We start from the raw sequence: 14,070 nt of genomic DNA on the forward strand, positions 1-14,070 counted from the left end.
TAATCGGTCATATCTATACTCTTATGAATAAAAAAATGAATTCTTGTTTTATTTAAATTAATAAAAGGATTTTAGGTAAAGGATATAAACTATTCATATTTTGATTCAAATGAAAAGTAGAAATGCATTTCAATATTCTTCTAACGACTTACATGTATGCACCTTCTTAAACAAATTCGTAAACTGCATTTATAATTTCCCTGAGACGTCTCCCATCGAATAATTTTTCTGTCAGATAAGTAAATATTCAGGAATTATATACAAAATTGAATTCAAAGTACATAAAATTTTATTTCCATATTTGATATACAAGTACAGGTCATTTACACGATTATTACAACAACATTAAAAAAGTACAATATAAATGCATGAGGAATCCAGTACAGGTTTCAAACCAAAAAAGCTTATTACATAAATTAAACTGGCTTAAGAATTCAATTTCCTAAGAAAATCATTCGTTTAACATTAAATTAACATACTCTAGGAATATTTTATGCAGCATGAATTGCTGTAACTAGGGAAAAACATCTATACAATTTAATGCAGAATTTCAATTGAAAATCCATTATAAATATTTTATTTCAGTGCGTAATATAACACAGAATATGCGAAAGTTTAATATTCTATTAAATGAAAAAAAGTTTAACAAATTTATTATTACTGAAACATTGATAGTTCTGAACACTAGACTTTCTCATGTTATTGGAAAAATAAAAAAGGTAACTGCCCTACATTTCGATTATTTAACATTCATCGCATCCATTTAACAAAAGAGACATTATATTCGAGTAGAATTTTATGCATATTATTTTATACTAATCAATAAGAAGTATCATTTTCTATAAACGCATACTGATCACCGTGGTGATCAGGCACGATGATCAAATGCTTTCTGAGAAACAAAGCATATTTTAATTGGCTGGCCGGCCGAGTCAATCAAAGTATGCTTTATCCGCGGCTGCAAACTTTACATAAAATTAAAAGTCGAAGTAGCGAGATATTTAGAATTATAAATTTATTATTTATTTTACTTTAACTATAACTATTTTATTTTAAATTTAATATAATTAAAACGTTAATTTAAAAAAAATTGCAAATGGATGCAACGAACAAATTTAATATATCTATAGAGCCTACGGTAAGGAAAAAAAAATCTGAAATGCTGAAGCTTTAAATTAATAACCGTTGACATTGTCTAAGTTTTGATTCAGAAACAATGCGCTGCGTTGTGAAATTCACATTTGAAACATAAAAGAAATTGAAAGTTTATTTTATAACAATTTCAGTATATTTATAGTTTTAAAAGTCAAGTATCAAATTTATAATATTACAATAAAACGTCTCTTCAAAATACGAAACTGTTTCATGTGTGTAAATACGACTTAGGAAAGATTAATATGTGTGAAATTTCAGATAATTTCAATAAAATGTAAGAAGACAAACATGCATTCTAACAGTACGTTTTGATTTATCACCCATACACAATACACATTTTTCTTGGCAAGAGTTACTATTCGTTTATTTTAAATTAGCCGACCATGCATATGTCTTATTATAGCAAATTTCATAACTTCAGACTTTACTTTCAGACCAGATTTCTCTTTTAAATTTAGATATATTGGAAAACTGAAATTAAGCATAAAGCAATATACATATCATTAAGTGTAAAAAAATGTTGCATATTTGTAAAAAATATTTGAAAGGCGAATATCAAGATCATTCTGAAGATCATTGTCATAAGAACATATTGAATTATTTGATAACGCATTTTATAATCACAAAGCGAGTTCTAGAAATGAACAAGATCATGAAATTGTTTTCATGAGCATTGACATTCAGTACAAGATGATACCAAAGGACTAATTTTCAAAAACATGTAGGCAAAATGATAAACGGATCAGCTTACAAAAACATTTACATTCAAAACTTTGCTATGGTCATCAGTGCTTAAAATAATCTTAAATCAACTAATGGCTAAAAGATTAATTTTCCCCTCACAATGATGAAGTTATGTACTATGCAAATGAAATTGGTTTATTTCGTAATAACAATTGCGATTCCTCTATATTGCCGAGTCAATGAGAGCTCTGCTTGTCAACTTCTTGAGCTCTAACAAGAGATGCAGAAATTTTAAAGCGAATTTTATCTTGTTCTTGTTTTATTCAGTCTTGTTGGAAAATTGGTTTAGATTAGTAGCAAAATTAAATAAACTACTAAATTTTAAGTTCTCCATATTAAAATCCCTTTCACCAATGTAGATTGTTTTTAAAATACTTGTTTCTCAGAGATAAAAAAAAACAAGTACTACATCTGAAGGGAATGAAAGAAGACCAATATTTTAAAGTTAGTATTAAAATAAAAATTTCCAGACAATTTTAAGATGAAATATTGATTTGAATTATCAAACACTTGATTTGAATCTGATATTTTGCACACTTCAATCTTTGCAAAGTTCGAAAAAATATACAATAAATATTCATCTTCTTGATCTCAGAATAGAATAAAACATTTCAAAGATGCATTGATATCCTCAAGAAATGACTACATACATAATTGCATTTTCACTGTGCAGACCATTTATGAATTCATTATTTTTTGTCACTAATAAATTTAGGCGAAGCCAAAATGAATTTTAAAAACTCAACTGCATCAATTGGATCTCCGTATTTCCATTGAAAAGGCTCCGAATTGCCAGGTTAAAGGCTCCGAATGATATCTTGTGCTGTGATCACTTGGGTTAAAACATGTAGACATCTGGAAAGATAAAATTAATAGATTAAATCAAACTATCTAAAATGCCAATAAATGCTAAAAAACTCAATTATTATCTTGAAATATACTCAAACAATTTTTTCAGCTTTTTCAGCTTATTATTGAATTGCTATCAATAGAAGTGGAATCTACATCCAGGATTTTTTTTCCCACCAAAAGTTCGCATTATGAAAATGTAACTACCCATTTCAATACAATTTTAAAATAACTAAGCCGTTTACTCCAGAATTTGAGACATGAGCATTTTATTCTCCATGGAAGTCGAAAATGAAAAGTACTGAATGCTCAAAAAGCGTCCGATAGTCATTGTTTAGATTTTAGAATACGGTAGATTTTGCCAGGCTCTCGAAACTTTCACAGAACCTCTTAAAAGCGCTAAAAATAACCTCATCCTTGCATTGTAGAGAAAAAAAAAAGAAAGAAATGTCTGATGTTAAGAAATGAGCAGAATTGCTTTCGCAGAGATTACAAATGAATTTACTAGATTGTCGTTTATATACTTGAGAATCAAATGATTTCGTCTTACGGAATATTATACGCTGGTAACTGCGATTAAATGAAGGATTGAAAATTGTAAATATCAAATGCGATACGTTTGGTTAGGCCCCAAAACTAACTTCAGCGGAGAAATGATACAAAATTATGCAGAAACATTTTTTTACTTATCTCACATAGGCACGTGTCTAAAAAGATTTGACTACACATTTCCCTACTGACAAGAAATCATGGGTCAACTAAATTCTTGGCCAATGAATTGCTTCGACATCTATTTACAGAAATTTATCAGTATAACACGAGCGGTAATTCGGTTCATATGTTCAGAGGTTGCTAAAACTTCAATGTTTCCAGGAAAGTATGGTTTATGTATTTTTTTTGTACCTTCGGAATACATTTTAGAGGGTTCAAGTAAAATAGTTCCCGAATATCACGCTATTTTGATAGTTATTATAATGATTCAAGAACTTACCATGATAAATTTGATGCTTCAAGTTACCTTAAGGAAATTGGCGAGTATTGATGTCTTCTATATGGAACCGAGAAGGCCGTATTAATGATGGTGACGGCACAATTTTATCCAAGAAAAAAAATACATCCAGAATGGTCGCAAGTTGTCTCACCTATGAATACCTAATGAAATAAGAACATTTTTTATAGGTTAATTATTTCATAACAAAAGATTTTGAATACAATTTTCTATTTGATTGGACTGTTATCATAATTCATGCATCTTACCGGTATCACTTCAGTACCATTTTTTCCGCCAATCTAGATATCTCCCATATTTAGTATTTGCGGCTGCAGCCAAAATGGTATTCATTGCACAGATGAGTGGTATTAAACCGCTATTGAATTGAATGGCCTCTAATGTTTTCTTCGCAGACTGCACTGCTCTAATATCAACTGCAGGACATTCTGCATTTTTTTCGATTCATAAGACGTTCCATCATGAGTAAAAACGAAGAATTCCGTCAGAAGGCTTTCAGGTATAAGTAAAATCATTTAAAATGATATCTCCAAAGTTCTTGCTATTATTACTCTAAAAACTGAAATTCTCATTCGTTTTTTCTGTTCATCTCTTGGAAACAGCATAAAAAGTAATGACCACGGTTTTTCCCCTACCTCAGACAATGAAAAATCAGCATAATTCAGACTCGTCATTTGGAAGCCACTTTTCTTTAATGTGCAGAGATTATAAACATTCCTTTCATTTCTTCACAGTGCAGGTCATTTTTCAAATTACGCTCATTCTTTGTACACAGTTGATACATTGAGCTTAGTCAAATATCTCAGGCTTTATAAATCGTCCAATAAATCTTTGGTCTGTTAGTCCTATTCCATAGGATTCGAATTCTAACATGAGCTTGCTGAAGCACCATATTAACTGTTGTGCGGTGATCACTTGCTTCAAAACCTTTCAACATCTGAAAAGAAAATGATCAGATATGAAATCTATCAGGAATACTATAAAATAGAAGAATCTATGCATTTTGCTTTTGATCTTTTATCCACATTGAAAATTCAAAAATCTGTTAAGAAATAGTTTACAATATCTTAGACAGAAATTAAAAAGGTTTCCCGTTTTTTAATAAGGAAATCTTAAAAATTACATCAATTCATTTTTTAAAAAGAAAATAAGCTTTTAGCATTACTTGCAAATATTTTTCGAGAGCGTATATAGGAGAATAAGCTGTTTATCTAATTTGTTAAGTGCCGTTTCGCTTAATTGCCGATTATACTTAATGTAACAATAAGTTTATTCACTAAACGCTATAATACTCTTTAAAGCGACCCACATAATGCGAAGTGGTAAATTATGAAATTTCATTTAAGGAACATTCAATTTTAAACATTATGTTCATTTTGTATAGTATAACATATATACAACTCTATAAAAATATACTACCACTATAAAATAGTTTTATTAAACACATGACATTTCTAGACGTTTATTTATATATATTTATTTTTATAGCGTAAAGACGCTACCTATAGACATTTTTTTTTTTTTTTTGCTTTTCTTCAAAAAAAAAATCTTGCCACGATAAGGGTTAATTTTGGACAGGCTGCATTTCATATTTTATGGAATGTCTTATTTAGATGCTTATAACGGATAGAAAAATTGATTTTTTAAATAGTAATTCATATTTTTCATTCTAGAAAGTAAGTATCCCTCAGTCCATATAGACACGAAACATCTTGAATAATTCTTTTTTGTTCTAATACAGGTGTGGGTTGGAATAAATAATTTGAGTTCCTGGTCCTGTATTACCCAAGTAATAGCATGCAAATAACCATCATAATATAACATTTATTTCAATACCACTAGTTCTTGCGTTGGAGGGAGTTCAAACGGTTACACATATTTCAATACACGTTTCCCTGAAATTATGTTTACTTTCGAAACAAGTAGAATACAACTGGTTTCCAAACGCCATGTCGCTTTGTAAGTTTTTATTTATATAATTTGCAAACTTACCATGTCCTTGAATTTCTTGTACTTTGGTGTCCTCTTAAGAGAACACTTCCTCGCATACAGCATTGATGCAGATGGATAGCATGTACACGGAACCGAGACAATAGTAGTGGTGATTGACGTTGCTCCTTTATCAAACAAAACGTCATGGACACAGTTTACTTGCCACCCTATGAAAAACTAACGACATATTTTACAGCTCTAATTACCATTGATAAATTATTGCTTTCAACCTTTATTTTGATATTGCAATTATAAATAGCATACCTTACCAATATTACTTCTGTACGGAACTGAGAGAAAGTCCCTTGGCCATCCAGATGGCTGCTATCAACACCATTTTTGCTAAAAGCTTTGAAAGCAGTCATTCCACATATGGGAAAAGGCGTTGTTTCATTGCTCCAACAAACATATGAAGACTCTACAGAGAACTGCTCTAATAACTGTAGAATTTGTTTCATTGATAATTTAAGAAACTGCATTTAAATGCGTGAAAAATCGGATGAATCCAAAACAAGCTTCCTGGTATGAGTGAGGCAGTTTAATTATATCTGAAGTTATTTCAGCCACAGAAACTTATCAAATTAAATATCCATTCAGCATATTTTGAGAAACGGCACAAGAAAACAATCGCTGTAGCTCTTTCATGTATCATTAGACTATACCAAGTAAAATCCACATAATCATGGCACTTTCTTCACTTGAAAGCCACTTTTGTAGAATATTCAGAGATTATCATTTCTTCCGTATTCAATCAAAATACCAAATGTTCAGATTTCAATTCGTCTTAGAAGCGTTCTTAAAGTTTAAAAATATTCGAAAGGGAAGCAAGCAATTTAGTGTTTACTTTTAAATTTTGGAAGACGAACTGCGAAGATTTCCCGCGCTTACTTTGATAAAATTTTGCTCTCGAATGGAACAACCTCCTTTGTTTTAAAACTGTACCGACTGCTTTTTTAGCTTTATGAAAAGGATACATTTTTTTATGCATGAAAGGATAGAGAAATGCAATGCGAAATTTGCATACTTTCATATACGTTCAAAATGGCTGAATTTAAAGATCTCCAATGCTGAATTCGATTACATCTCAACCTTTTCCTATCCTTATCCAACTGATTACTTCATTTCATTCAATTCAAAAAGACAATTAGAATTCATCCGCATTAAATAAAAGAGATCTGTTTTCGGATTTTGTTATGGAAAAAACTAATTTATTTCTAAATTTCTAGACCCGTGGTTGTTCAAATAGACTCCAGGAGTAATTACTACGCGAGGGCAAATTTGAATTTTTTCGTAAGAGATGCGATGTTGTAACGTCAATTAGGGGAATAAATTCATATAAAAAGAACTGCATCCACAATATTACTTTTCTTATAACAGGTTGATGATTTTAATTTGAAGATTGGGGGGGGGGGGGGGTAAAGGGTGGTTAGAAGATCGAAATGCTTCATTATTTAAAATTACGTATCCGAAAATAATACTATCCAAGATGGCAAGATCCCCGAACTGAAATTTAAAAAGGTAGCTTTTAAACGAGATATAGAAATTGTTTAATTTCCAATACAGGAACAATATTTTATTGCTACTCGACGAATAAGTAAATGTAATTGGATATTTTTATTCGAAAGTTCATATATTAGAACGTTTCAAAGAAATACACATTTCATCGAGCCAATAAATTTTTTTATATCGAGTTTAGTCCTAAAGAAAACGCAGTAAACCAAGAATCTGGATATCAATTTCTAAATTTCGTCGCAACTTGAATTCGAATCTATTCTGTTCATAATTATGTTATTGAAATGTCATTTATCGATCATTATTATTTCATGAAGAATTCTGATTATTCATTAAAATCAATAGATTTTAACTGTTACTCTGAGCATAGTCGTTAATTAAGAGAGATTCTCCGAAATATAAGAAAAGCCTCAAAGCAATCGATTTATCCGTTATTCAATCCGGTTCGAGCTTACTCCTATGTAAGGTGGAAGCTTCAAAGCAAAAAGACGATTATTCTGTCAGAAATACAAATAAAGTGTCAAATTTATGGAATTTAAATCCAAAATGATTTAAAAAATTATCAATCTATAAAAAGCATCAATTGATGTCAAATTATTTAGGAGTAGCCTAATCCTTCTTATAAATATCTTCCCTTGTTTTCCTACTTCAAAGCGACGTTTCACACTCGTAGCTGCCTATATCCTACTCTATTGAAATAATAGTCGTCAACGTGGAATTAAAGAATTGAGAATAATTAGAATGAGCAAATCGACCTGTTTTCCTTCAGCATTTTCCATTTCCTCAATACACACACATTGCCCACGCCATCACCAACCTACAATCCACACCTCACACTCAGGCATTGCCAACGCCGCCATCACCAACCCACACCTCACACTCAGGCATTGCCAACGCCGCCATCACCAACCCACACCTCACACTCAGGCATTGCCAACGCCGCCATCACCAACCCACACCTCACACTCAGGCATTGCCAACGCCGCCATCACCAACCCACACCTCACACTCAGGCATTGCCAACGCCGCCATCACCAACCCACACCTCACACTCAGGCATTGCCAACGCCGCCATCACCAACCCACACCTCACACTCAGGCATTGCCAACGCCGCCATCACCAACCTCCAATCCACACCTCACACTCAGGCATTGCCAACGCCGCCATCACCAACCTCCAATCCACACCTCACACTCAGGCATTGCCCACGCCGCCATCACCAACCCACACCTCACACTCAGGCATTGCCCACGCCGCCATCACCAACCCACACCTCACACTCAGGCATTGCCCACGCCGCCATCACCAACCCACACCTCACACTCAGGCATTGCCCACGCCGCCATCACCAACCCACACCTCACACTCAGGCATTGCCCACGCCGCCATCACCAACCTCCAATCCACACCTCACACTCAGGCATTGCCCACGCCGCCATCACCAACCTCCAATCCACACCTCACACTCAGGCATTGCCCACGCCGCCATCACCAACCCACACCTCACACTCAGGCATTGCCCACGCCGCCATCACCAACCCACACCTCACACTCAGGCATTGCCCACGCCGCCATCACCAACCCACACCTCACACTCAGGCATTGCCCACGCCGCCATCACCAACCCACACCTCACACTCAGGCATTGCCCACGCCGCCATCACCAACCCACACCTCACACTCAGGCATTGCCCACGCCGCCATCACCAACCCACACCTCACACTCAGGCATTGCCCACGCCGCCATCACCAACCCACACCTCACACTCAGGCATTGCCCACGCCGCCATCACCAACCTCCAATCACCTCACACTCAGGCATTGCCCACGCCGCCATCACCAACCTCCAATCCACACCTCACACTCAGGCATTGCCAACGCCGCCATCTCCAACCGCGAATCAACAAACACATCCCAGGCATTGCCTACTCCGCCATCACACACCTCCAAAACTCAGCACACACACAGGCATTACCCACTGCGCCATCCCACACCTCCAAACCTCAGCACACACACAGGCATTACCCACTGCGCAATCACACACCTCCAAGTCACACCTCACACACAGGCATTACCCACTGCGCCATCACCAACCTCCAAGTCACACCTCACACATACGCGCATTGCCCACGCCATATTCAACCTCCAATCCACAGCTCACACATACGCGCATTGCCCACGCCATATTCAACCTCCAATCCACAGCTCACACATACGCGCATTGCCCACGCCATATTCAACCTCCAATCCACAGCTCACACATAAGCGCATTGCCCACGCCATATTCAACCTCCAATCCACAGCTCACACACACGCATTGCCCACACCATCCCCAACCTCCAATCCACAGCTCACACACACGCACTGCCCTTGTCTCCATATTAACCCCCTAAAGCACAACTTGCACACGAATTACCCTCGCCTCCAACACCAACCCCCGAAATCACTGCTCAAGCCCTTATTTCTCACGCCATCTTCTCTACCTCTAACCCATGGTTTTCGTAAATATCCACACCGCCAACCCCATCCACAGTCCACAATCCTCAAACATACACACATTATCCTGTTAACACCAACCCAATACTCAATGTTACGTACACTGTCCGATATGACAGCTACTTAATCAAGACAATTGTGTCTTATCCATAACGCATGGTGACCGCTTGCATACAGCTGTCACTCCACTCGCTGCCTAATGAAATATTGCACAAATTAGATAACCAAAAGAAAATACATTTCATTCCTTGAATCATGTTTGTACATAAGATAAAGTCTTTTGTGATGCTCATCACTAGGGAATTTTCCGATTCGCATAATGCATCTCAAACCGATTCTAGAATGCATGCCAGTATCCTCATAGCTCCCCGAAGACCAAATATTTTGCTCTAAAATTAAAAACTGAATTGAAGAAATACTGAATCCAGCGGTTTTAATGCTAGTTCCGATTAACAGATTGAGTTGAAGCAGAATAGAATCCGAGCATTCGATTCGTTCAAAATTTTTGAAGCTGCATACAAATATTACCAGTCTTTTCTACCACTTCCTCTGCCAATTTATGAATTTTAAATTAAATTTCCTCAAATTTAAGTACCAAATTGTCGAAACCCGACTCTTAGCAATTCACTATCAGGCTCTGAAAAATTCGATTCATTACGATCATTATATATTGCAAAGAAATCGTGTTTTGGTTGAAGCGCTACTTTGTCGAATAACGTAAAAATGATTTGATTCTCAAATTTAAGAATAGATACTTTGTTATACCACGATTCTGCTTGAAAGCATACCGTGGTACTGTAAATTTCTTCCTTTTCATTTAATTAACCGTTTCAAACTTCCGATTTCAATAATCCAGATTTCTTTGTGCTCATATCAGTTGGATACTAAACAAATTTTCTAAATTACAATTAATAAAATTTCAAACTTAAATTAACATGGCTCGTTTCAGGCCGAAAATCGTTAAAATACATCTCGATTGAAATGTTCCGATAGTTCATGTAAAAGCTTGGGCAAAAATTTGTCATTTAATTAAATAAAACAATACTAAACAATGAAACTAGAAAATGCTAATTAAATGGCACTCTTTAAAGGATAGAATTAAAATGCAGAAATAAATATAAAATAATTTATTTATTCCATTAATGTAGATTACACGAAAGTTAAAATAAGTAAAAATTAAGAATAATGATAGACTAATATAAAAGCAAAATAATTTTTATAATGAAACTTTTATATGACATTAAAAACCTAAACACAAAGAATTATTTCAAAGAGCAAGAGATTGTTTAGGATACTAATCGGAAATTTCAGTACGAAACATGGTTTCCAAATATCAATTAGCGAGGAGTACTTCAGACTTAAATAAAATGATGGCGTTTAACATCCTTTGAAATGGATAGCAAAATTATAATAACTATTTTCTTATATCCTTCTGTCGTCGATTGATTCGATTTTCCGGTACAACTCTATCATTAAGAACTAATCGTTTCAAGAAATTTCGTCATTCCGACTTCATCTAATCCGACTTACTATCAGGAAGAAAACTTGTTTATTCATGTTGTAACCTCGATCTCTGAAATGTTTGCATTTAGCACATAATTCCTCTACATATTAAGGAAAATCCTCGATCTATAGCATAAAAAATTAGTAGGTCGCGATGCTTCTATTTTTAGTACCTGAAATAGCAGTTATTCCTTAAATTGGTTGATCTTGCATTCGATAAAAACTCGATCATCAAGAATTAAATGCAGAAATAATTTTGATTCGAAACACAAGGTGCGCTTTTTGATTTAGTTGGATATTTTGACCTAAATGTCCCTACTTTAAGAAATTGATTTGTAATTCGAAAATACGAGATTTGCCATATCAATTCATAAACAGAAGTTTGAATAACAACCTGAAATTAGAAATTTGATTGCTTTAGAATATACCGACTGAAATAAGCGCAAATTGGAAGAAATTTCAAGAATCGTCAACGAGTTCGATTAAGTAATCCTTATAATTTCGAAATTCCCCGAAATAAAGCTACACTGGAACTTAAATGGAGGCATTTTGACAAAGTTATAATTAGTATTTAGAGTACGAGCTGATCTCTAGATTAACAATCGCGAAAATCAATGAAACCAAACTATAGTTTGGGATATTCATTTTGGAAAATTTATCTTACACTTTTTAGATAATTTTATCAGAAAAATATTCAACTTCCGTTTCTCGTTTGAGTGGATGCACTTATTGCCAGGCTATTATTGGTTTGAGATTTGTGAATGGGTATTCGATTTCTTTATATTCTAGACTGTTCCTTCAAAATCTTTTCGACACCTCGCAAATTCGTGGAAGACACTAATATCTGAACTCCTAGTATTCTGAAGGAATAGGGAAGAATTCATAATATCCGGATATTCGACAGAAGTAACCTCCAAGCAGCTAGAGTACCACAATTATGTAGAAATACCTGGTTAGTCCAATTCAGTGCGGCAGCAGGAAATTCAGAAGAATATCGCCCTCCATCCAAAAACAGCACTACACTATAGTAAAGGTGTTCCTTTCTCTAATCATCTTTGAACTATTTTTAAATTTTGATTCGGAAAGTTGGAAAAATGATGCTTGCAACGGCGATAGCTTCAAAATATACAGTCCGTCACATAAAGAGACTGGAACATAAAGATGTAGGTGTCGCTTCCTCATCGTAATCGACATTGTAGCGAAATAACCTGAAAGAGAAATTGTGGTTAACTTTATAACATTCATTGTTTAGCCCATTTTCAATTAGAAAACTTTCCTTGACAACTCCAGAAATTATGATGAAAAGCTACAGAAATTTAAAAATAAACTATTCAGTGATAATTTTATTTATTTATATTTATTTTTTCCAAATTTTAAGAAACGGTAACAATGCGTATATGCTGCAATAAAACTCAAGAATTTGTTTAGTTACTTATTTCAATCGCATGCTTTAGCCAATAGCTATAATTTAAAAGGTTGAATTTTATTCATTAATTTCAAAGTATAACTTTCACTTGTAAAAGATTTAAACTGTTATTTATTCTGAAAATCAAATGACTATAATACTTCGAGTAGAATGCATTGACTAATGAAATAGTGAGAGATCGACGATTCAAACTTAAGATACCATGCCATTAAGATATGTATATTTGCCTTAATTTTTTTTTCAAAATTTTTTTAATCCATTTCTTTATTGTACATGTAAACCATCCTAATCAAGTCGAATGTGCTTTAGCATATGGTCTTTCTAATTTTCCCTATACAATACCTTATTTCTTCTATTCCGAATCAAAACAGAATATTTAGCTTTCAAAAGTATTTTGTGTCACTGGATAAAATTTGAAATAACGAAGGGATTTAACTTTTTTAACAATATTATCTATAGTAGAATATTAATGAAATGAATTTAAAAATTACCAAAATTTGGTAAAATTCTCTTGACTATTAAATTGGCATTAGAAATATTTTGTATCAAAGTATTTTTTAAAAAATTATCAAAAAACCAACGAAATGAAGTTTATTTTTAACAAAAATTCTAGTTAACATTTCAAAAAAAATACCCGAGAAGTTGCATTGACACCCTTAAAAATATATATAATCCATATTCAGTAGCACTAAGTAAAATAGCCCGTCTTGTAGAATGCCAACACATTGGTGTTTTTTTTATTTTTAGTAGAGATGCAGCAATTAACAAGAAAATTTAAATTTTAGGATGTATCAAATGCCTAATAAGAACTTGGGCATTGTTTCATTGCGCGAAATATTGCATTTTTTTTATTCAGCTAAAAAAATGTTTTTGAAAATCATTAGAGTTAAAATTAGCTTTAGCAAAGTTCCGGATGTATTACAATGCCCCTATTTCACTCTTAAATTGTGTTAAAACATACGTACATTCGTTCAAATGAGAAAGTATAAGAAAAGTTTAGAAGTCAAGCTACCGAATATTTGCAACACCATAAAGGTGATTTTTTACACTAATTAACAAATATTGAATCGGACATTAAAATTAACAGGATCTTAGTCGAACGACGAAGTTGAGAGTTCTCTCAAGCGAGCTATTTTTCGTAAAAAGAAATTTCGAAATGTTTCTACGATATATATAGATATTTAATTTACGTAGCCAAATTTGTAAAATGCATGTGAACTGTTCCTTTTTGGAGAGATTTTCCTATGAATGAAGTCTCGCTTACAAGAACTGAAATTCTAAACAGGTTTTGTCGCAGTAAAATTATATTGCTGTTTTTCCAATAGAATTTCCTAATAAATTTAACGAAATGCTACCTATACAATACCACCATGTTTTACAGCA

General features: G+C 33.7%; 1 protein-coding gene across 1 annotated transcript; it reads left to right on the forward strand.

Annotated features, from left to right (window-relative positions):
- Positions 1–6,248: 6,248 nt before the first annotated feature.
- LOC129974418 (mucin-2-like) lies at positions 6,249–9,885 on the forward strand. Its single transcript, XM_056087555.1, has 2 exons — positions 6,249–6,271; positions 8,031–9,885. Exons 1-2 carry the CDS (start codon positions 6,249–6,251, stop codon positions 9,883–9,885), a joined length of 1,878 nt encoding a protein of 625 aa, XP_055943530.1.
- The last annotated feature ends 4,185 nt before the right edge of the window (positions 9,886–14,070 follow it).

This window comes from Argiope bruennichi, chromosome 1 (assembly GCF_947563725.1).
Source record: "Argiope bruennichi chromosome 1, qqArgBrue1.1, whole genome shotgun sequence".
Classification (NCBI taxonomy): Eukaryota; Metazoa; Arthropoda; class Arachnida; order Araneae; family Araneidae; genus Argiope; species Argiope bruennichi.

What these genes read in the sequence shown, in the direction of transcription:
- LOC129974418 (XM_056087555.1), top strand. Translation starts at nt 6,249, where the DNA reads ATGAATCCAAAACAAGCTTCCTG. An exon ending in AATCCAAAACAAGCTTCCTG is followed by an intron (nt 6,272 to 8,030) that starts GTATGAGTGAGG and finishes GTTTTCCTTCAG; the next exon opens with CATTTTCCATTTCCTCAATA.